Source organism: Oncorhynchus keta, unplaced genomic scaffold (genome assembly GCF_023373465.1).
Source record: "Oncorhynchus keta strain PuntledgeMale-10-30-2019 unplaced genomic scaffold, Oket_V2 Un_scaffold_180_pilon_pilon, whole genome shotgun sequence".
Taxonomy (NCBI): domain Eukaryota; kingdom Metazoa; phylum Chordata; class Actinopteri; order Salmoniformes; family Salmonidae; genus Oncorhynchus; species Oncorhynchus keta.
Genome location: NW_026290834.1, coordinates 117654 through 143140, shown reverse-complemented (window position 1 = coordinate 143140; position 25487 = coordinate 117654). Strand labels below are relative to the sequence as shown.

The following is a 25487-nucleotide window of genomic DNA, read 5'->3' as shown; positions in this document are numbered from 1 at the left end:
CCCTCTTAGCAGGATGCTGAGTCACACACACACACACACACACACACACACACACACACACACACACACACACACACACACACACACACACACACACACACACACACACACACACACACACACACACACACACACACACACACACACACACACACACACAGACTGATATCCTAGATGTGTTAATAGTCAGACGTTCTTTGGAACACATCCTTCATTATGTTCACTACTCCAGGACCCAGATAAATAGATTCTCAACCTGCTCTGAGTAATGTGATGCCTCTGCCTTTGGTTAAACATTTGGCATTTGTCTCAGTATAGTTTTGAGTAAAGGTTAGTGAGCGTTTGCTCTTGTTAAATTCAACTTTAATGAATTTAGACTCCACAGAAGTCTCTAACTTATAAGTTGTAACTACTTCAAATAGGGTGACTAGCTACTACACAGTACTCACTTTTAGCTTTGTATTCCAGTTCTGTCAAAATGATTTATTGAAAAAGATAGGGCTAGAGAGAAAGAGAGAGGGAGAAAGAGAGAGAGAGAGGAGCCAGAGAGAGCGAGAGAGGAGCCAGGGAGAGAGAGGAAGGAGACAAAGACAGAACAGAAGGAGACAAAGACAGAGAAGAAGGAGATAGAGACAGAGAAGAAGGAGACAGAGAAGAAGGAGACAGAGAAGAAGGAGGCAGAGAGAGAAGAAGGAGGCAGAGAGAGAGAGAGAGAGAGAGAGAGAGAGAGAGAGAGAGAGAGAGAGAGAGAGAGAGAGAGAGAGAGAGAGAGAGAGAAGCCAGAGAGAGAGAGAGAGAGAGAGAGAGAGAGAGAGAGAGAGAGAGAGGGAGCCAGAGAGAGAGAGAGAGAGAGAGAGAGAGCCAGAGAGAGAGAGAGAGAGAGAGAGAGAGAAGAGAGAGAGAGAGAGAGAGAGAGAGAGAGAGAGAGAGAGAGAGAGAGAGAGAGAGAGAGAGAGAGAGAGAGAGAGAGAGAGAGAGAGAGAGAGAGAGAGAGAGAGAGAGAGAGATGACAGAAGAGAGCGAGAAAGAGAAAGACAGCGAGAGAGAGAGAAAGACAGCGAGAGAGAGAGAAAGACAGCGAGAGAGAGAGAGAGACAGCGAGAGAGAGAGAGAGACAGCGAGAGAGAGAGAAAGAGAGAGGAGACAGAGAGAGGAGCCAGAGAGAGTGAGAGGAGCCAGAGAGAGAGAGAGTGAGAGATAAGAAGGAGAGAGAGAGACAGGGAGCCAGAGAGAGAGAAAGAGAGGAGCCAGAGAGAGAGAGAGGAGCCAGAGAGAGAGAGGAGACAGAGAGAGAGAGATAGAGAGAGAGGGAGGGGAGACAGAGAGAGGAGCCAGAGAGAGAGAGAGAGTAGGAGTGAGAGAGAGAGAGAAGAAGGAGCCAGAGAGAGTAGGAGTGAGAGAGATTATTTATTTATTATTTATTTTCCCTTTTGTACTTGAACCATTTGTACAAATAATATGACATTTGTAACGTCTTTATTCTTTTGAAACGTCTGTTTATTATCTACCTCACTTGCTTTGGCAATGTTGACATATGTTTCCCCAATAATCAATAATGCCAAAGATATGCCCTCTGGAGTGGCTAAGTGCAAGCTACCAAATGGTCAATATTTTTATTTATTTAACTAGTTAAGAACACATTCTTATTTTCAATGACGGCCTAGGCACAGTGTGAACACTGCCTGTTCAGGGGCAGAATAACAGATTTGTACCTTGTCAGCTCGGTGATTCGAACTTGCAACCTTTCGGTTACTAGTCCAACGCTCTAACCACTAGGCTACCCTGCCGCTGCCAAAGTGACAATACCATTATCAGATGAGAGAGGAAGGCTATAGTAGCTAGAAAACTTCCTGTGGTATGTCATTGCTCGTACAATTGCACCAAAGGCCCCTCTAGAAGACTGTGTGAATCCCGAAAGGCCCCACTATTCACTAATAGGGCTCTGGTCTAAAGGAATGCACTATATAGGGAATAGGGCCCTGGTCTAAAGTAATGCACTATATAGGGAATAGGGCCCTGGTCTAAAGTAATGCACTATATAGGGAATAGGGCTCTGGTCTAAAGTAATGCACTATATAGGGAATAGGGCTCTGGTCTAAAGTAATGCACTATATAGGGAATAGGGCTCTGGTCTAAAGTAATGCACTATATAGGGAATAGGGCTCTGGTCTAAAGTAATGCACTATATAGGGAATAGGGCTCTGGTCTAAAGTAATGCACTATATAGGGAATAGGGCTCTGGTCTAAAGTAGTGCACTATATAGGGAATAGGGCTCTGGTCTAAAGTAATGCACTATATAGGGAATAGGGCTCTGGTCAAAAGTAGTGTACTATATAGGGAATAGGGCCCTGGTCTAAAGTAATGCACTATATAGGGAATAGGGCTCTGGTCTAAAGTAGTGCACTATATAGGGAATAGGGCTCAGGTCTAAAGTAGTGCACTATATAGGGAATAGGGCTCAGGTCTAAAGTAGTGCACTATATAGGGAATAGGGCTCTGGTCTAAAGTAATGCACTATATAGGGAATAGGGCTCTGGTCAAAAGTAGTGCACTATTTAGGGAATAGGGCTCTGGTCTAAAGTAATGCACTATATAGGGAATAGGGCTCTGGTCTAAAGTAATGCACTATATAGGGAATAGGGCTCTGGTCTAAAGTAGTACACTATATAGGGAATAGGGCTCTGGTCTAAAGTAATGCACTATATAGGGAATAGGGCTCTGGTCTAAAGTAATGCACTATATAGGGAATAGGGCTCTGGTCTAAAGTAATGCACTATATAGGGAATAGGGCTCTGGTCAAAAGTAGTGCACTATATAGGGAATAGGGCTCTGGTCTAAAGGAATGCACTATATAGGGAATAGGGCTCTGGTCAAAAGTAGTGTACTATATAGGGAATAGGGCCCTGGTCTAAAGTAATGCACTATATAGGGAATAGGGCTCTGGTCTAAAGTAGTGCACTATATAGGGAATAGGGCTCAGGTCTAAAGTAGTGCACTATATAGGGAATAGGGCTCAGGTCTAAAGTAGTGCACTATATAGGGAATAGGGCTCTGGTCTAAAGTAATGCACTATATAGGGAATAGGGCTCTGGTCAAAAGTAGTGCACTATATAGGGAATAGGGCTCTGGTCTAAAGTAATGCACTATATAGGGAATAGGGCTCTGGTCTAAAGTAATGCACTATATAGGGAATAGGGCTCTGGTCTAAAGTAATGCACTATATAGGGAATAGGGCTCTGGTCTAAAGTAGTGCACTATATAGGGAATAGGGCTCTGGTCAAAAGTAGTGCACTATATAGGGAATAGGGCTCTGGTCTAAAGTAATGCACTATATAGGGAATAGGGCTCTGGTCAAAAGTAGTGTACTATATAGGGAATAGGGCCCTGGTCTAAAGTAATGCACTATATAGGGAATATGGCTCAGGTCTAAAGTAGTGCACTATATAGGGAATATGCTCAGGTCTAAAGTAGTGCACTATATAGGGAATAGGGCTCAGGTCTAAAATAGTGCACTATATAGGGAATATGCTCAGGTCTAAAGTAGTGCACTATATAGGGAATAGGGCTCAGGTCTAAAGTAGTGCACTATGTAGGGAATATGCTCAGGTCTAAAGTAGTGCACTATATAGGGAATAGGGCTCTGGTCTAAAGTAGTGCACTATATAGGGAATATGCTTAGGTCTAAAGTAGTCACTATATAGGGAATATGCTCAGGTCTAAAGTAGTGCACTATATAGGGAATAGGGCTCTGGTCTAAAGTAGTGCACTATATAGGGAATAGGGCTCTGGTCTAAAGTAGTGCACTATATAGGGAATAGGGCTCTGGTCTAAAGTAGTGCACTATATAGGGAATAGGGCTCTGGTCTAAAGTAGTGCACTATATAGGGAATAGGGCTCTGGTCTATTCCAGACGCAGCCCCTGAGATTAGAACACTAGTTGGAAGTAGACAGGAGATAGGAAGACATCTGATGTCATCTAAAGTGGACAGGAGCAGGGTGAAGTCCATAGGGGAGCGTTGTGGAAGCAAGACATCCCTGTTAGCGGGTGCTAACTAGCCTAACTGTGGCTCTGCTGCCCCCCTACGGAAGCTGCAGCCTCAGGAACACATTTAAATAAAGATATCCTGAAATAGCTCAGAACACCTGGGAGAGGAGCAAAGAGAGAGAGAGAGAGAGGAGAGGGTGAGGGAGGGAGAGAATGAGGGAGATGACACAGAGGGGGATGATGAGAGGAATGAGAGCAGAAAAGAGAGATAGAGAGAGAGATTTAGAGAAATAGGCTGCTAGGCCAACTCAAATCCTCTCCCCTCCTCACCCTCTGCCTCCCCTAGGGGGATGGAAATGCCAGGGATTTGTGTTTCTTTTTTCCGGAGGGAGGGAAGAAGGGAGGCAGGGAGGACGACATCATCATAACCAACAGAACATAATTAGATCAGTGGAGACGGTGCCATATTAACTAACACAGCCTCCAGATGGCCTCAATGGATGAGACCAGGCATGTGTGTTCTCTCTCTCTCTCTCTCTCTCTCTCTCTCTCTCTCTTGCTCTCTCTCTCTCTCTCTCTCTCCACTCTCTCTCTCTCTTTCTCTCTCTCTCTCTTGCTCTCTCTCTCTCTCTCTCTCTCTCTTTCTCTCTCTCTCTCTCTCTCGCTCTCTCTCTCTCTCTCTCTCTCTTCTCTCTCTCTCTCTCTCTCTCTCTCTCTCTCTCTCTCTCTCTCTCTCAGATTTACTAGTGCCATTCACAGCGTGGTTTATAAGGAGGCAATGAGCTTTCACACTTCTGTCAAGAGCCCTGCTGTTTCACTGTCTAACTGTACAACGAGACGAGCAGATACAAACAGAGAGAGAGAGAGAGAGAGAGAGAGAGAGAGAGAGAGAGAGAGAGAGAGAGAGAGAGAGAGAGAGAAGAGAGAGAGAGAGAGCAAGAGAGAGAGAGCAAGATGGAGGAGAGTAGAGAGAGAGAGAGACAATCAGGTGAGGCTTAAAGAGAACCTGGTTGTCCTGAGAATCCACAGACCACATGTTGTGGATGGGAAGAAATGGGACCAATCCAATTACAATCTGTCTCACTGCTAATCAACCAAATAAACAATACAATATAACCTTGTCTGAGCTGGGCCTGATATAGAGATTCAGTGACATACATACAAATGCTGGAAAAGCAGTAGGAGTGTGATTCTGGGTGTGAAAAAGGCTTATTGTCAAGTCAATCATTATTAGTCCCATAACAGGGGAAATTGAGCAGTTTTGATGTGATACGAGATCTATGACACAAGAGGAGACACATGGCAGCATATTTCTAGAACAAGGATGGCCACCCCCCCTGCAGAGATACTGGGTGTGCAGGCTTTTAGTTCCAGCCCTACTCTTACACATCTGGTTCAGCCAATCAAAGTCTGGATTATTTGACAGACACACCCCTTGAACCAATCGCCTGTCTTTTTTTTTACCCCTTTAGGCCCGCCCCCTACCACAATACGGGTCAATGAGAGGGCGGTACGCATCACCCCCTCCACCATTTTGTTCAAGTTCAACTGCAGCTGGTTCAGCGACGTCAACGGAGCCGTCAGGTTCTTCACTGTCATCGTGGCTGAGTCCAATGGTGAAGGTTCCTCTCTATTTACAGCTTTCTCAGTACGGCTCAATATATTTTCTGCACAATTTCCTTTCTTACTTTAACATAATGTTGGATATGTATGATAATGATGCTGATGAAATCAAATACATTTGAATTTGAAAAACTTCCAAATGTAATTGATGAGGAAGTGAAAGAGAGTTTTTTTAAGGGAGAGCTGAAGGGGATTTAGTACACTTTTGAATCCATCCAACTTTATTACTCACTCTTGACCCATCACAGACAATGAAGTCCTGCATACAGAGCAGCTCCACCCTCTACCTTCCTTCCAGGACTACAGAACCAACAGCTCCGTGCGGGCCTACCAGACAGGCTACTTTCCCAGTGGCTGTGCCCAGGAACAGGGAATGGGAGCTGGGCATGTGTTTGAGGTCAACCTGGGGGCGGGGCTGGATCGCCTGGGAGGGCCTTGTGATTCAGAGGAGGATGATGATAACGATCACAGCAGTGATCTCTACCACTTCTGTGATGGGCCTCTCAAGCCTAAGACTGCCTACAGGTAAACCATAATATGGCCCCACACAAACCAAACACTTTACCTAGGTTTGAATTACGCCCATCCTAATAAAGTCTTACAGGTCATACTAACCCTTGACCTTGTCTAAGAGGGCAAAAGAAGGCAGTATATTATAGCCATTTATGCTCACCAGGGAAATCATGTAAGTTGATACTAATGTTAGTCAATGGCTGTTCTCTGTGCAGAATCAGTGTCCGAGCCTTCACTCAGCTGTTTGACGAAGACCACAGAGAGTTCCCCCAACCTCTCTACAGGGACACCTTCCTGTCTCCACCCATCAGGACACAAGCAGGTGAGCTTTACCTCTGATCCTGGCCCTCTCTTCCCCCTCTCTCCATTACTCTGACACTTCCTGTCTCCACCCATCAGGACAAGCCACACTATATACCCTCTGACCCTCATCCTCTTGTCTCTTGTCTCTTGTCTCTGACTCTCTCTGTTCTCTCTCTGAAAAAAATAATTCATCTCAACAAGACATCCTGTATAATAAAATAAATCTCTGACCTTTCCAACCTGTTCTAAGCTTTCATGCAGGTGCACCGATTAAATGCGGCCAATGCACTGCCAAAGTGGTCCTTCTGTAGCTCAGTTGGTAGAGCATGGCGCTTGTAACGCCAGGGTAGTGGGTTCGATTCCCGGGACCACCCATACGTAGAATGTATGCACACATGACTGTAAGTCGCTTTGGATAAAAGCGTCTGCTAAATGGCATATATTATTATTATATAAAGTATTCAGACCCCTTGACCTTTTACACATTTTGTTACGTTACAGCCTTATTCTAAAATGGATGAAATAGTTTTTTCCCAGAAATATACATTCACATAAGTATTCAGACCCTTTACTCAGTACTTTGTTGAAGCACCTTTGGCAGCAATTACAGCCTTGAGTCTTCTTGGTTATGATGCTACAAGCTTGGCACACCTGTACTTGGGGAGTTTCTCCCATTCTTCTCTGTAGATCCTCTCAAGATCTGTCAGGTTGGATGGAGAGTGTCGCTGCACATCTATTTTCAAGTCTGGGCTCTGGCTGGGCCACTCAAGGACATTCAGAGACTTGTCCCAAAGCCATTCCTGCGTTGTCTTGGCTTTGTGCTTAGGGTCATTGTTGGAAGGTAAACCTTTGCCCCAGTCTGAGGTCCTGAGCGCTCTGGAGCAGGTTTTCATCAAAGATCTTTCTGCACTTTCCTCCGTTCATCTTTCCCTCAATCCTGACTAGTCTCCCAGTTCCTACTTCTGAAAAATATCTCCACACATGCTTCAACCACCATGCTTCACTGTAGGGATGGTGCCAGGTTCCCTCCACACGTGATGCTTGGCATTCAGGCCAAATAGTTCAATTTTGGTTTCATCAGCAGAGAATATTGTTTCTCGTGGTCTGAGAGTCTTTAGATGCCTTTTGGAAAACTCCAAGCAGGCTATCATGTGCTTTTTACTGAAGAGTGGCTTCCGTCTGGCCACTCTACCATAAAGGCCTGATTGGTGGAGTGCTGCAGAGATGGTTGTCTTACTGGAAGGTTCTCCCATCTCCACAGAGGAACTCTAGAGCTCTGTCAGAGTGACCATAGGGTTCTTGGTCATCTCCCTGACCAAGGTCCTTTTCCCCCGATTGCTCAGTGGCCAGGCGACAACCTCTAGGAAGAGTCTTGGTGATTCCAAACTTCTTCCATTTAAGAATGATGGTGGCCATTGTGTTCTTGGGGACCTTCATTGCTGCAGAAATATTTTGGTGCCCTTCCCCAGAGCTGTGCCTCGACACAATCCTGTCTCGAAGCTCTACGGACAATTCCTTTGACCTCATGGCTTGGTTTTTGCTCTGACATGCACTGTCAACTGTGGGACCTGATATAGACAGATGTGTGCCTTTCCAAATCATGTCCAATCATTTGAATTTACACCAGGTGGACTCCAATCAAGTTGCAGATATATCTCAAGGATGATTAGTGGGAACAGGGTGCTTCGAGTTTAATAGCAAAAGGTCTGAATACTGATGTAAGTAAGCTATTTCTGTTTTTGTTCTTTTATTCATTTGCCAACATTTCTAAAAACCTGTTTTCGCTTTGTCATTATGGGATATTGTGTGTAGATTGATAATGGAAACAAATATTTTATACATTTTAGAATAAGGCTGTGTAACGTAACAAAATGTGGGAAAAGTCAAGGGGTCTGAATCCTTTCAGAAAACACTGTACACTGGCAGTAACATTACACCTATTGCAGCAGTGAGATTGTGTTGTGTGCAAGTACTCTCGGCCATTGATTTAGACATTAAACCCTGCAGTGCTATCTAAGAATATAGTGCTTTAATCTCCTGCTCAAATGGTTCCTATTTCTCACTCACCTCCGCTCTGTCTTTAACATTGATCCATCAAATATAGTATCAGTAATATGGAGGAAATTAAAACAACCCGCTCTGCTCCCCTGATTCAAATACAAGACTGGGGAAGTTTTGATCGAGGAGACATTACATTTACATTTAAGTCATTTAGTAGTCACAGTAAGGGGTTTATTACTATAGTCACAGTAAGGGGTTTATTACTATAGTCACTGTCACAGTAAGGGGTTTATTACTATAGTCACAGTAAGGGGTTTATTACTATAGTCACAGTAAGGGGTTTATTACTATAGTCACAGTAAGGGGTTTATTACTATAGTCACAGTAAGGGGTTTATTACTATAGTCACAGTCACAGTAAGGGGTTTATTACTATAGTCACAGTAAGGGGTTTATCACTATAGTCACAGTCACAGTAAGGGGTTTATTACTATAGTCACTGTCACAGTAAGGGGTTTTACTACTATAGTCACAGTAAGGGGTTTATTACTATAGTCACAGTAAGGGGTTTTACTACTATAGTCACAGTAAGGGTTTTATTACTATAGTCACAGTAAGGGGTTTTACTACTATAGTCACAGTAAGGGGTTTTACTACTATAGTCACAGTAAGGGGTTTATTACTATAGTCACAGTAAGGGTTTTACTACTATAGTCACAGTAAGGGGTTTTACTACTATAGTCACAGTAAGGGGTTTTACTACTATAGTCACAGTAAGGGGTTTTATTACTATAGTCACAGTAAGGGGTTTTACTACTATAGTCACAGTAAGGGTTTTACTACTATAGTCACAGTAAGGGGTTTTACTACTATAGTCACAGTAAGGGGTTTTACTACTATAGTCACAGTAAGGGGTTTATTACTATAGTCACAGTAAGGGGTTTTATTACTATAGTCACAGTAAGGGGTTTTACTACTATAGTCACAGTAAGGGGTTTTACTACTATAGTCACAGTAAGGGGTTTTACTACTATAGTCACAGTCACAGTAAGGGGTTTATTACTATAGTCACAGTAAGGGGTTTTATTACTATAGTCACAGTAAGGGTTTTACTACTATAGTCACAGTAAGGGTTTTACTACTATAGTCACAGTAAGGGGTTTATTACTATAGTCACAGTAAGGGTTTTATTACTATAGTCACAGTAAGGGGTTTTACTACTATAGTCACAGTAAGGGGTTTTATTACTATAGTCACAGTAAGGGGTTTATTACTATAGTCACAGTAAGGGTTTTACTACTATAGTCACAGTAAGGGTTTTATTACTATAGTCACAGTAAGGGGTTTATTACTATAGTCACAGTAAGGGGTTTATTACTATAGTCACAGTAAGGGGTTTTACTACTATAGTCACAGTAAGGGGTTTATTACTATAGTCACTCTCACAGTAAGGGGATTTATTACTATAGTCACAGTAAGGGGTTTTACTACTATAGTCACTGTCCCAGTAAGGGTTTTACTACTATAGTCACAGTAAGGGGTTTATTACTATAGTCACAGTAAGGGGTTTATTACTATAGTCACAGTAAGGGGTTTATTACTATAGTCACAGTAAGGGGTTTTACTACTATAGTCACAGTAAGGGGTTTATTACTATAGTCACAGTAAGGGGTTTTACTACTATAGTCACAGTTTTACTACTAGGGGTTTTACTACTATAGTCACAGTAAGGGGTTTTACTAGTATAGTCACAGTAAGGGGTTTTACTGCTATAGTCACAGTAATGGGTTTTACTACTGTAGTCACAGTCACAGTAAGGGGTTTTATTACTATAGTCACAGTAAGGGGTTTTTACTACTATAGTCAGAGTCACAGTAAGGGGTTTATTACTATAGTCACAGTAAGGGGTTTTACTACTATAGTCACAGTAAGGGGTTTTACTACTATAGTCACAGTAAGGGGTTTTACTACTATAGTCACAGTAAGGGGTTTTACTACTATAGTCACAGTAAGGGGTTTTACTACTATAGTCACAGTAAGGGGTTTTACTACTATAGTCACAGTAAGGGGTTTTACTACTATAGTCACAGTAAGGGGTTTTACTACTATAGTCACAGTAAGGGGTTTTACTACTATAGTCACAGTAAGGGGTTTTACTACTATAGTCACAGTAAGGGGTTTTACTACTATAGTCACAGTAAGGGGTTTTACTACTATAGTCACAGTAAGGGGTTTACTACTATAGTCACAGTAAGGGGTTTTACTACTATAGTCACAGTAAGGGGTTTTACTACTATAGTCACAGTCAAGTAAGGGTTTTACTACTATAGTCACAGTAAGGGGTTTTACTACTATAGTCACAGTAAGGGGTTTTACTACTATAGTCACAGTAAGGGGGTTTTACTACTATAGTCACAGTAAGGGGTTTTACTACTATAGTCACAGTAAGGGGGTTTACTACTATAGTCACAGTAAGGGGTTTTACTACTATAGTCACAGTAAGGGTTTTACTACTATAGTCACAGTAAGGGTTTTACTACTATAGTCACAGTAAGGGGTTTTACTACTATAGTCACAGTAAGGGTTTTACTACTATAGTCACAGTAAGGGGTTTACTACTATAGTCACAGTCACAGGGGTTTTATTACTATAGTCACAGTAAGGGGTTTTACTACTATAGTCACAGTAAGGGGTTTTACTACTATAGTCACAGTAAGGGGTTTTACTACTATAGTCACAGTAAGGGGTTTTACTACTATAGTCACAGTCACAGTAAGGGTTTTATTACTATAGTCACAGTAAGGGGTTTTACTACTATAGTCACAGTAAGGGGTTTATTACTATAGTCACAGTAAGGGGTTTATTACTATAGTCACAGTAAGGGGTTTTACTACTATAGTCACAGTAAGGGGTTTTACTACTATAGTCACAGTAAGGGGTTTTACTACTATAGTCACAGTTTTTACTACTATAGTCACAGTAAGGGGTTTTACTACTATAGTCACAGTAAGGGGTTTTACTACTATAGTCACAGTAAGGGGTTTTACTACTATAGTCACAGTAAGGGTTTTACTACTATAGTCACAGTAAGGGGTTTTACTACTATAGTCACAGTAAGGGGTTTTACTACTATAGTCACAGTCAAGGGGTTTTACTACTATAGTCACAGTAAGGGTTTTACTACTATAGTCACAGTCACAGTAAGGGGTTTTACTACTATAGTCACAGTAAGGTGTTTTACTACTATAGTCACAGTTTTTACTACTATAGTCACAGTCACAGTAAGGGGTTTTATTACTATAGTCACAGTAAGGGTTTTATTACTATAGTCACAGTAAGGGGTTTATTACTATAGTCACAGTAAGGGTTTTACTACTATAGTCACAGTAAGGGGTTTTACTACTATAGTCACAGTAAGGGGTTTTATTACTATAGTCACAGTAAGGGGTTTTACTACTATAGTCACAGTAAGGGGTTTTACTACTATAGTCACAGTAAGGGGTTTTACTACTATAGTCACAGTAAGGGGTTTTACTACTATAGTCACAGTAAGGGGTTTTACTACTATAGTCACAGTAAGGGTTTTACTACTATAGTCACAGTAAGGGGTTTTACTACTATAGTCACAGTAAGGGGTTTTACTACTATAGTCACAGTAAGGGGTTTTACTACTATAGTCACAGTAAGGGGTTTATTACTATAGTCACAGTAAGGGGTTTTACTGCTATAGTCACAGTCACAGGGGTTTTACTACTATAGTCACAGTAAGGGTTTTACTACTATAGTCACAGTAAGGGGTTTTACTACTATAGTCACAGTAAGGGGTTTTACTACTATAGTCACAGTAAGGGGTTTTACTACTATAAGTCACAGTCACAGTAAGGGGTTTTACTACTTTCACAGTAAGGGGTTTTACTGCTATAGTCACAGTAAGGGTTTTACTACTATAGTCACAGTAAGGGGTTTTATTACTATAGTCACAGTAAGGGGTTTTACTATAGTCACAGTAAGGGTTTTACTACTATAGTCACAGTAAGGGTTTTACTACTATAGTCACAGTAAGTCACATAGTCACAGTCACAGGGGTTTATTACTATAGTCACAGTAAGGGTTTTACTACTATAGTCACAGTAAGGGGTTTTACTACTATAGTCACAGTAAGGGTTTTACTACTATAGTCACAGTCACAGTAAGGGTTTTACTACTATAGTCACAGTAAGGGGTTTTACTACTATAGTCACAGTAAGGGTTTTACTACTATAGTCACAGTAAGGGTTTTACTACTATAGTCACAGTAAGGGGTTTTACTACTATAGTCACAGTAAGGGGTTTTACTACTATAGTCACAGTAAGGGGTTTTACTACTATAGTCACAGTAAGGGGTTTTACTACTATAGTCACAGTCACAGTCACAGTAAGGGTTTTACTACTATAGTCACAGTAAGGGTTTTACTACTATAGTCACAGTCACAGTCACAGTAAGGGTTTTACTACTATAGTCACAGTAAGGGGTTTTACTACTATAGTCACAGTAAGGGGTTTTACTACTATAGTCACAGTAAGGGGTTTTTACAGTGCTACTATAGTCAGTCACAGTAAGGGGTTTTACTACTATAGTCACAGTCAAGGGGTTTTACTGCTATAGTCACAGTACAGGGGTTTTACTGCTATAGTCACAGTACAGGGGTTTTAGTCACAGTAAGGGGTTTTCACAGTAAGGGTTTTTACTACAGTCACAGTAAGGGGTTTTACTGCTATAGTCACAGTAAGGGTTTTACTACTATAGTCACAGTAAGGGTTTTATTACTATAGTCACAGTAAGGGGTTTTACTTTAGTCACAGTAAGGGGGTTTTACTACTATAGTCACAGTAAGGGGTTTTACTACTATAGTCACAGTAAGGGTTTTACTACTATAGTCACAGTAAGGGTTTTACTACTATAGTCACAGTAAGGGGTTTTACTACTATAGTCACAGTAAGGGTTTTACTACTATAGTCACAGTAAGGGGTTTTACTACTATAGTCACAGTCACAGTAAGGGTTTTACTACTATAGTCACAGTAAGGGGTTTTACTACTATAGTCACAGTATAGTCACAGTCACAGTAAGGGGTTTTACTGCTATAGTCACAGTCACAGTAAGGGTTTTACTACTACTAGCTATAGTCACAGTCACAGTAAGGGGTTTTACTACTATAGTCACAGTAAGGGGTTTTACTACTATAGTCACAGTAAGGGTTTTACTACTATAGTCACAGTAAGGGGTTTTACTACTATAGTCACAGTAAGGGGTTTCACTATAGTACAGTAAGGGGTTTTACTACTATAGTCACAGTAAGGGGTTTATTACTTAGTCACAGTAAATACTATAGTCACAGTAAGGGGTTTTACTACTATAGTCACAGTAGTAGGGGTTTTACTACTATAGTCACAGTAAGGGTTTTACTACTATAGTCACAGTAAGAGGTTTTTCCTACTATAGTCACAGTAAGAGGTTTTACTACTATAGTCACAGTAAGAGGTTTTACTACTATAGTCACAGTAAGGGGTTTTACTACTATAGTCACAGTAAGGGTTTTACTACTATAGTCACAGTAAGAGGTTTTCCTACTATAGTCACAGTAAGAGGTTTTTCCTACTATAGTCACAGTCACAGTAAGGGTTTTACTACTATAGTCACAGTAAGGGGTTTTACTACTATAGTCACAGTAAGAGGTTTTTACCTACTATAGTCACAGTAAGAGGTTTTTACTATAGTCACAGTAAGAGGTTTTACTACTATAGTCACAGTAAGGGGTTTTACTACTATAGTCACAGTAAGGGGTTTATTACTATAGTCACAGTCATGAGTTTTACTGCTATGGTCTCAGTAAGGGGTTTTATTACTATAGTCACAGTAAGGGGTTTTACTGCTATAGTCACAGTAAGGGGTTTTACTGCTATAGTCACAGTCACAGTAAGGGGTTTTACTGCTATAGTCACTGTAAGGGGTTTTACTGCTATAGATACAGTCACAGGAAGTTTTTTTTTTTGCTATAGTCACAGCCACAGTAAGGGGTTTTACTACTATAGTCACAGTAAGAGGTTTTTCCTACTATAGTCACAGTAAGAGGTTTTACTACTATAGTCACAGTAAGAGGTTTTACTACTATAGTCACAGTAAGGGGTTTTACTACTATAGTCACAGTAAGGGGTTTTATTACTATAGTCACAGTAAGGGGTTTACTACTATAGTCACAGAATCGGGTTTTACTACTATAGTCACAGTAAGGGGTTTTACTGCTGTAGTCACAGTAAGGGTTTATTACTATAGTCACAGTAAGGGGTTTTACTGCTATAGTCACAGTAAGGGGTTTTACTGCTGTAGTCACAGTAAGGGGTTTATTACTATAGTCACAGTCATGAGTTTTACTGCTATGGTCACAGTAAGGGGTTTTATTACGAAAGTCACAGTAAGGGGTTTTATTACTATAGTCACAGTAAGAGGATTTACTACTATAGTCACAGTAACGGGTTTATTACTATAGTCACAGTAAGGGGTTTTACTGCTATAGTCACAGTAAGGGTTTTACTACTATAGGTCCACAGACGATGCAATCTCAACCACACTGCACACTGCCCTAACCCATCTGGACAAGAGGAATACCTATGTGAGAATGCTGTTCATCGACTACAGCTCGGCATTCAACACCATAGTACCCTCCAAGCTTGTCATCAAGTCGAGACCCTGGGTCTCGACCCCGCCCTGTGCAACTGGGTACTGGACTTCCTGACGGGCCGCCCCCAGGTGGTGAGGGTAGGCACAACATCTCCTCCCGCTGATCCTCAACACTGGGGCCCCACAAGGGTGCGTTCTGAGCCCTCTCCTGTACTCCCTGTTCACCCACGACTGCGTGGCCACGCACGCCTCCAACTCAATCATCAAGTTTGCGGACGACACAACAGTGGTAGGCTTGATTACCAACAACGACGAGACGGCCTACAGGGAGGAGGTGAGGGCCCTCGGAGTGTGGTGTCAGGAAAATAACCTCACACTCAACGTCAACAAAACTAAGGAGATGATTGTGGACTTCAGGAAACAGCAGAGGGAACACCCCCTATCCACATCGATGGAACAGTAGTGGAGAGGGTAGCAAGTTTTAAGTTCCTCGGCATACACATCAGAGACAAACTGAATTGGTCCACTCACACAGACAGCATCGTGAAGAAGGCGCAGCAGCGCCTCTTCAACCTCAGGAGGCTGAAGAAATTCGGCTTGTCACCAAAAGCACTCATAAACTTCTACAGATGCACAATCGAGAGCATCCTGGAGGGCTGTATCACCGCCTGGTACGGCAACTGCTCCGCCCTCAACCGCAAGGCTCTCCAGAGGGTAGTGAGGTCTGCACAACGCATCACCGGGGGCAAACTACCTGCCCTCCAGGACACCTACACCACCCGATGTTACAGGAAGGCCATAAAGATCATCAAGGACATCAACCACCCAAGCCACTGCCTGTTCACCCCGCTATCATCCAGAAGGCGAGGTCAGTACAGGTGCATCAAAGCTGGGACCGAGAGACTGAAAAACAGCTTCTATCTCAAGGCCATCAGACTGTTAAACAGCCACCACTAACATTGAGTGGCTGCTGCCAACACACTGACACTGACTCAACTCCAGCCACTTTAATAATGGGAATTGATGGGAAAAGATGTAAATATATCACTAGCCACTTTAAACAATGCTACCTTATATAATGTTACTTACCCTACATTATTAATCTCATATGCATACGTATATACTGTACTCTATATCATCGACTGCATCCTTATGTAATACATGTATCACTAGCCACTTTAACTATGCCACTTTGTTTACATACTCATCATATGTATATACTGTACTCAATACCACTCAATACCAATACCGATACTCCTCTACTGTATCTTGCCTATGCTGCTCTGTACCATCACTCATTCATATATCCTTATGTACATATTCCTTATCCCCTTACACTGTGTATAAGACAGTAGTTTTGGAATTGTTAGTTAGATTACTTGTTGGTTATTACTGCATTGTCGGAACTAGAAGCACAAGCATTTCGCTACACTCGCATTAACATCTGCTAACCATGTGTATGTGACAAATAAAATTTGATTTGATTTGATTTACTACTATAGTCACAGTAAGGGGTTTATTACTATAGTCACAGTAAGGGGTTTTACTACTATAGTCACAGTAAGGGGTTTTACTGCTATAGTCACAGTAAGGGGTTTTATTACTATAGTCACAGTAAGGGGTTTATTACTATAGTCACAGTAAGGGGTTTTACTGCTATAGTCACAGTAAGGGGTTTTATTACTATAGTCACAGTAAGGGGTTTATTACTATAGTCACAGTAAGGGGTTTATTACTATAGTCACAGTAAGGGGTTTTACTACTATAGTCACAGTAAGGGGTTTATTACTATAGTCACAGTAAGGGGATTTATTACTATAGTCACAGTAAGGGGTTTTACTACTATAGTCACAGTAAGGGTTTTACTGCTGTAGTCACAGTAAGGGTTTTACTACTAGTAGTCACAGTAAGGGGTTTTACTACTATAGTCACAGTAAGGGGTTTTACTACTATAGTCACAGTAAGGGGTTTTACTGCTATAGTCACAGTAAGGGGTTTTACTGCTATAGTCACAGTCACAGTAAGGGGTTTTACTGCTATAGTCACAGTAAGGGGTTTTACTGTATAGTCACAGTAAGGGGTTTTACTGCTATAGTCACAGTCACAGTAAGGGGTTTTACTACTATAGTCACAGTAAGGGGTTTTATTACTATAGTCACAGTAAGGGGTTTTACTACTATAGTCACAGTAAGGTTTTACTACTATAGTCACAGTAAGGGGTTTTATTACTATAGTCACAGTAAGGGGTTTTACTACTATAGTCACAGAATCGGGTTTTACTACTATAGTCACAGTAAGGGGTTTTACTACTATAGTCACAGTAAGGGGTTTATTACTATAGTCACAGTAAGGGTTTTACTGCTATAGTCACAGTAAGGGTTTTACTGCTGTAGTCACAGTAAGGGGTTTATTACTATAGTCACAGTCATGAGTTTTACTGCTATGGTCACAGTAAGGGGTTTTATTACGTCACAGTAAGGGGTTTTATTACTATAGTCACAGTAAGAGGATTTACTACTATAGTCACAGTAACGGGTTTATTACTATAGTCACAGTAAGGGTTTTACTGCTATAGTCACAGTAAGGGGTTTTACTACTATAGTCACAGTACGGGGTCTCAACCACACTACACTGCCCTAACTATAGTCACAGAGGAATACCTATGTGAGAATGCTGTTCATCGACTTATTCAACACCATAGTACCCTCCAAGCTTGTCATCAAGCTCGAGACCCTGGGTCTCGACCCCGCCCTGTGCAACTGGGTTTTGGACTTCCTGACGGGCCGCCCCCAGGTGGTGAGGGTAGGCACAACATCTCCTCCCCGCTGATCCTCAACACTATAGTCCCAGTAAGGGGTTTAGCCCTCTCCTGTACTCCCTGTTCACCCACGACTGCGTGGCCATGCACGCCTCAACTCAATCATCAAGTTTGCGGACGACACAACAGTGGTAGGCTTGATTACCAACAACGTCGAGACGGCCTACAGGGAGGAGGTGAGGGCCCTCGGAGTGTGGTGTCAGGAAAATAACCTCACACTCAACGTCACAAAACTAAGGAGATGATTGTGGACTTCAGGAAACAGCAGAGGGAACACCCCTATAGTCATGGAACAGTAGTGGAGAGGGTTTTTAAGTTCCTCGGCATTTCACACATCAGAGACAAACTGAATTGGTCCACTCACACAGACAGCATCGTGAAGGGGTTTTCAACCTCAGGAGGCTGAAGAAATTTTTACGGCTTGTCACCAAAAGCACTCATAAACTTCTACAGATGCACAATCGAGAGCATCCTGGAGGGCTGTATCACCGCCTGGTACGGCATGCTCCGCCCTCAACCGCAAGTCTCCAGAGGGGTGAGGTCTGCACAACGCATCACCGGGGGCAAACTACCTGCCCTCCAGGACACCTACACCACCCGATGTTACAGGAAGGCCATAAAGATCATCAAGGACATCAACCACCCAAGCCACTGCCTGTTCACCCCGCTATCATCCAGAAGGCGAGGTCAGTTACAGGTGCATCAAAGCTGGGACCGAGAGACTGAAAAACAGCTTCTATCTCAAGGCCATCAGACTGTTAAACAGCCACCACTAACATTGAGTGGCTGCTGCCATGACACTGACTCAACTCCAGCCACTTTAATAATGGGAATTGATGGGAAATGATGTAAATATATCACTAGCCACTTTAAACAATGCTACCTTATATAATGTTACTTACCCTACATTATTAATCTCATATGCATACGTATATACTGTACTCTATATCATCGACTGCATCCTTATGTAATACATGTATCACTAGCCACTTTAACTATGCCACTTTGTTTACATACTCATCTCATATGTATATACTGTACTCAATACCACTCAATACCAATACCGATACTCCTCTACTGTATCTTGCCTATGCTGCTCTGTACCATCACTCATTCATATATCCTTATGTACATATTCCTTATCCCCTTACACTGTGTATAAGACAGTAGTTTTGGAATTGTTAGTTAGATTACTTGTTGGTTATTACTGCATTGTCGGAACTAGAAGCACAAGCATTTCGCTACACTCGCATTAACATCTGCTAACCATGTGTATGTGACAAATAAAATTTGATTTGATTTGATTTACTACTATAGTCACAGTAAGGGGTTTTATTACTATAGTCACAGTAAGGGGTTTTACTACTATAGTCACAGTAAGGGGTTTTACTGCTATAGTCACAGTAAGGGGTTTTATTACTATAGTCACAGTAAGGGGTTTTACTACTATAGTCACAGTAAGGGTTTTACTGCTATAGTCACAGTAAGGGGTTTTATTACTATAGTCACAGTAAGGGGTTTACTACTATAGTCACAGTAAGAGGATTTACTACTATAGTCACAGTAAGAGGATTTACTACTATAGTCACAGTAAGGGGTTTTACTACTATAGTCACAGTAAGAGGATTTACTACTATAGTCACAGTAAGGGGTTTATTACTATAGTCACAGTAAGGGGTTTTACTACTATAGTCACAGTAAGGGGTTTATTACTATAGTCACTGTCACAGTAAGGGGATTTATTACTATAGTCACAGTAAGGGGTTTTACTAGTATAGTCACAGTAAGGGGTTTTACTGCTATAGTCACAGTAATGGGTTTTACTACTGTAGTCACAGTCACAGTAAGGGGTTTTATTACTATAGTCACAGTAAGGGGTTTTTACTACTATAGTCAGAGTCACAGTAAGGGGTTTATTACTATAGTCACAGTAAGGGGTTTTACTACTATAGTCACAGTAAGGGGTTTTACTACTGTAGTCACAGTAAGGGGTTTTACTACTATAGTCACAGTAAGGTGTTTTACTGCTATAGTCACAGTCACAGTAAGGGTTTTACTACTATAGTCACAGTAAGGGGTTTTACTACTATAGTCACAGTAAGGGGTTTTACTACTATAGTCACAGTAAGGGGTTTTACTACTATAGTCACAGTAAGGGGTTTTACTACTATAGTCACAGTAAGGGGTTTTACTACTATAGTCACAGTAAGGGGTTTTACTACTATAGTCACAGTAAGGGGTTTTATTCATGGTTGTTTGTGTGTTATTGTTTTCTCTCCCAGAGCCCCTCAGCGGAGTCATCGAGGGCATCAGCGCCGGAATGTTCCTCATCGGAATGTTGATCGCCGTCATCTCCCTCCTCGTCTACAGGCAGAGAATCCGTAAAGTGTGAGTGTCTCGTCCCGGGACTGGGATGTTTCACCTTGCCTGAGACCTGAAGACCTGCGTTACCTCTCTGGGATAATGCCTAGGCTTTAGCTCAGTGGGTTAACACAGTTTGACACGCGTTTGGGGACACGAAACAAAAATAACGCTGGAACTCACATCTAGATGCATATTTTCACGTGTCTTGAACTATTAGACAGTAAATAATGTTTCTGTTTGTTATTTAGACAGGAAGTAAGCTGGAGCTCTAATGATCGGCATCCTCAAACTCAGTCTACCAATGATGTCTAACCTTATTGTAGAGTCCAGAACCTATCATGTGTCATGCTAACGACTGTGTAATTAGGAATTATGTATAAATGACTGAAGAATGAGTCATTTGCTGCTGGACAGACGTACTGTAGTGCGTGCCTGTGCGTGTTCGTGTGTGTTGTGTGTTGTGCATTGTGCTACCCATTCGGGCAAATCTAATACAATTTTACAAATTGGGTTAAAAAAAGATATTGATTTATAGTTGAATTGATTGCATGGTTGTGTGTACACAGGGCAGTACAGGAAAGCCCAGTGGTACGGATGAGCATGTGGAAGCAGGGGCCTACATCAGGGATGTACGTTGGAGTCAGAAGGTGAGACACACATAACCCTTTTTGTCTTTATACGCTTCCCCTTGGTGACGTCATCCGCAATCTTAACATTCAGGTTCTCTGGTAGGTGGAAAACACGCAGGTCTATTTACCAATCAGACCCAGTGACCAAACTAGCATAGCTACCCTTCACCATAGACCAAGCTCGTGTAGCTACCCTTCACCATTGACCAAACTAGCATAGCTACCCTTCACCATAGACCAAGCTCGTGTAGCTACCCTTCACCATAGACCAAGCTCGTGTAGCTACCCTTCACCATTGACCAAACTAGCATAGCTACCCTTCACCATAGACCAAGCTCGTGTAGCTACCCTTCACCATTGACCAAGCTAGCATAGCTACCCTTCACCATTGACCAAGCTAGCATAGCTACCCTTCACCAGTGACTAAGCTTGCAAGCTACCTTTCACCAGTGACCAACCTAGCATAGCTACCCTTCACCAATGACCAAGCTAGCGTAGCTACCCTTATCCAGTGACCAAGCTAGTTTAGCTACCTTTCACCAGTGACTAAGCTTGCGTAGCTACCCTTCACCAATGACCAAGCTAGTGTAGCTACCTTTCACCAGTGACTAAGCTAGCGTAGCTACCCTTCACCAGTGACCAAGGTAGCATAGCTACCCTTATCCAGTGACCAAGCTCGCTAATGTCAAGTCTTTTATCTCAGCCACTGTTTTGGAGGAACTTCTACATGCTTGTATTGCCTCATGCCTAGATTACTGTAACTCTATGTGTACATGTGCCAGTCCCCTGCAGCTCGGCTTTTAACAGGCACCAGGAAATGGAACCATATCACACCTCATCTAGTTTCTCTAAACTAGCTACCAGTCACTTTTAGAATAGATAGTAACCTTGTATTAATCACATTTTAAAGGCTAGGTTTGGTTTAGCCTCAGCCTATATCTCTGACCATTCATCTCCCTATGAGCCAGGACACAGCCTGAGATCCCCTAGCAGGGCACTGTTGACCATTCATCTCCCTATGAGCCAGGACACAGCCTGAGATCCTCTAGCAGGGCACTGTTGACCATTCATCTCCCTATGAGCCAGGACACAGCCTGAGATCCTCTAGCAGGGCACTGTTGACCATTCATCTCTCTATAAGCCAGGACACAGCCTGAGATCCTCTAGCAGGGCACTGTTGACCATTCATCTCCCTATGAGCCAGGACACAGCATGAGATCCTTTGGCAGGGCACTGTTGACCATTCATCTCCCTATGAGCCAGGACACAGCATGAGATCCTCTAGCAGGGCACTGTTGACCATTCATCTCCCTATGAGCCAGGACACAGACTGAGATCCTTTGGCAGGGCACTGTTGACCATTCATCTCCCTATGAGCCAGGACACAGCCTGAGATCCTCTAGCAGGGCACTGTTGACCATTCATCTCCCTATGAGCCAGGACACAGACTGAGATCCTTTGGCAGGGCACTGTTGACCATTCATCTCCCTATGAGCCAGGACACAGCATGAGATCCTCTCTCCCTATGAGCCAGGACACAGCCTGCAGGGCACTGTTGACCATTCATCTCCCTATGAGCCAGGACACAGCCTGAGATCCTCTATTCATCTCCCTATGAGCCAGGACACAGCCTGAGATCCTCTAGCAGGGCACTGTTGACCATTCATCTCCCTATGAGCCAGGACACAGACTGAGATCCTTTGGCAGGGCACTGTTGACCATTCATCTCCCTATGAGCCAGGACACAGCATGAGATCCTCTAGCAGGGCACTGTTGACCATTCATCTCCCTATGAGCCAGGACACAGCCTGAGATCCTCTAGCAGGGCACTGTTGACCATTCATCTCCCTATGAGCCAGGACACAGCCTGAGATCCTCTAGCAGGGCACTGTTGACCATTCATCTCCCTATGAGCCAGGACACAGACTGAGATCCTTTGGCAGGGCACTGTTGACCATTCATCTCCCTATGAGCCAGGACACAGCATGAGATCCTCTAGCAGGGCACTGTTGACCATTCATCTCCCTATGAGCCAGGACACAGCCTGAGATCCTCTAGCAGGGCACTGTTGACCATTCATCTCCCTATGAGCCAGGACACAGCCTGAGATCCTCTAGCAGGGCACTGTTGACCATTCATCTCCCTATGAGCCAGGACACAGCCTGAGATCCTCTAGCAGGGCACTGTTGACCATTCATCTCCCTATGAGCCAGGACACAGACTGAGATCCTCTAGCAGGGCACTGTTGACCATTCATCTCCCTATGAGCCAGGACACAGCCTGAGATCCTCTAGCAGGGCACTGTTGACCATTCCAAAGTCCAGGTTGAAAACAATTTGCAATTAGGGCCCCTAGACTTTGGAATGGTCTGCCAGAGGAGGTCAGGCTGCATATTCAGTGTCTCTTTATATCCCTGCTGAGGACATGTTTATAAAGATGATTATAATATCTGATTTCAACGTCTGATTTTAATGTCCGATTTCAACGTCTGATTTTAATGTCTGATTTCAACGTCTGATTTTAATGTCTGATTTCAACGTCTGATTTCAACGTCTGATTTCAATGTCTGATTTCAACGTCTGATTTTAATGTCTGATTTCAACGTCTGATTTCAACGTCTGATTTTAATGTCCGATTTCAACGTCTGATTTGAATGTCTGATTTGAATGTCTGATTTCAACGTCTGATTTTAATGTCCGATTTCAACGTCCGATTTCAACGTCTGATTTCAACGTCTGATTTCAACGTCTGATTTCAACGTCTGATTTTAATGTCTGATTTCAACGTCTGATTTTAATGTCTGATTTCAACGTCTGATTTTAATGTCTGATTTCAACGTCTGATTTCAACGTCTGATTTCAACGTCTGATTTTAATGTCTGATTTCAACGTCTGATTTTAATGTCTGATTTCAACGTCTGATTTCAACGTCTGATTTCAACGTCTGATTTTAATGTCTGATTTCAACGTCTGATTTTAATGTCTGATTTCAACGTCTGATTTTAATGTCTGATTTCAACGTCTGATTTTAATGTCTGATTTCAACGTCTGATTTCAACGTCTGATTTTAATGTCTGATTTCAACGTCTGATTTTAATGTCTGATTTTAATGTCTGAGTTCAACGTCTGATTTCAACATCTGATTTTAATGTCTGATTACAACGTCTGAATCATAATAAGTTGTTCAATACAACTGTATGCTCCTTGAGTTTAGAAGCACCTAGAGACAAACTTGTCTTCATGTGTCATTGCATTGTAGTGAAGATTATAGGAAAGACATTACTTGAGACTGAAGGAGTGACGAGCAAATACTGAAGTCACTGTTATAGGAAAGACATTACTTGAGACTGAAGGAGTGACGAGCAAATACTGAAGTCACTGTTATAGGAAAGACATTACTTGAGACTGAAGGAGTGACGAGCAAATACTGAAGTCACTGCCTCCCTCCTCGTCCTTCCAACGAGTGACTGACAGAGAAAAGAGATCACAAAGAGCACTGCTGAAATATACATGACTTAAAACCAGTGATTGACATGGGGATCAGAGCAGAGAGAAGGACTAGCAGTTCATTGATTAGACATGTAATGACAGAATGAGGCCATCTCTCCATCCTTCCATCTCTCCATCCTTCCCTCTCTCCATCCCTCCATCTTTCCATCCTTCCCTCTCTCCATCTCTCCATCTCTCCATCCTTCCCTCTCTCCATCCCTCCATCTTTCCATCCTTCCATCCCTCCATCCTTCCATCTCTCCATCCTTCCCTCTCTCCATCCTTCCCTCTCTCCATCCTTCTCTCTCTCTCCATCCTTCCCTCTCTCCATCCTTCTCTCTCTCTCCATCCTTCCATCTCTCCATCCCTCCATCTCTCCATCTCTCCATCCTTCCCTCTTTCCATCTCTCCATGTTCCCTCTCTCCATCCTTCCCTCTCTCCATCCTTCCATCTCTCCATCCCTCCATCCTTCCATCTCTCCATCCTTCCCTCTTTCCATCTCTCCATCTCTCCATCTCTCCATCCTTCCCTCTCTCCATCCTTCCATCTCTCCATCCTTCCATCTCTCCATCCTTCCCTCTCTCCATCTCTCCATCTCTCCATCCTTCCCTCTCTCCATCTCTCCATCTCTCCATCCTTCCCTCTCTCCATCTCTCCATCTCTCCATCCTTCCCTCTCTCCATCTCTCCATCTCTCCATCCTTCCCTCTCTCCATCTCTCCATCTCTCCATCCTTCCCTCTCTCCATCTCTCCATCTCTCCATCCTTCCCTCTCTCCATCTCTCCATCTCTCCATCCTTCCCTCTCTCCATCTCTCCATCTCTCCATCCTTCCCTCTCTCCATCTCTCCATCTCTCCATCCTTCCCTCTCTCCATCCTTCCCTCTCTCCATCCTTCCCTCTTTCCATCTCTCCATCCTTCCCTCTCTCCATCCTTCCATCTCTCCATCCTTCCATCTCTCCATCCTTCTCTCTCTCCATCCTTCCCTCTCTCCATCCTTCTCTCTCTCCATCCTTCTCTCTCTCCATCCTTCCATCTCTCCATCCTTCCATCCTTCCCTCTCTCCATCCTTCCATCTCTCCATCCTTCCATCTCTCCATCTTCCC

At 42.7% G+C, this 25487-nt stretch overlaps 1 protein-coding gene across 1 annotated transcript in view; it reads left to right on the top strand.

Moving 5' to 3' along the window:
- LOC118381850 (receptor-type tyrosine-protein phosphatase beta-like) overlaps positions 1-25487 on the top strand; it is a 147917-nt gene that overhangs the window by 93437 nt on the left and 28993 nt on the right. Inside the window, exons 18-22 of the mRNA XM_052514573.1 lie at positions 5459-5602; positions 5858-6134; positions 6338-6444; positions 20183-20288; positions 20831-20911. Coding sequence (XP_052370533.1) covers positions 5459-5602; positions 5858-6134; positions 6338-6444; positions 20183-20288; positions 20831-20911 — 715 coding nt within the window. The remainder of the gene's footprint in view (positions 1-5458; positions 5603-5857; positions 6135-6337; positions 6445-20182; positions 20289-20830; positions 20912-25487) is intronic.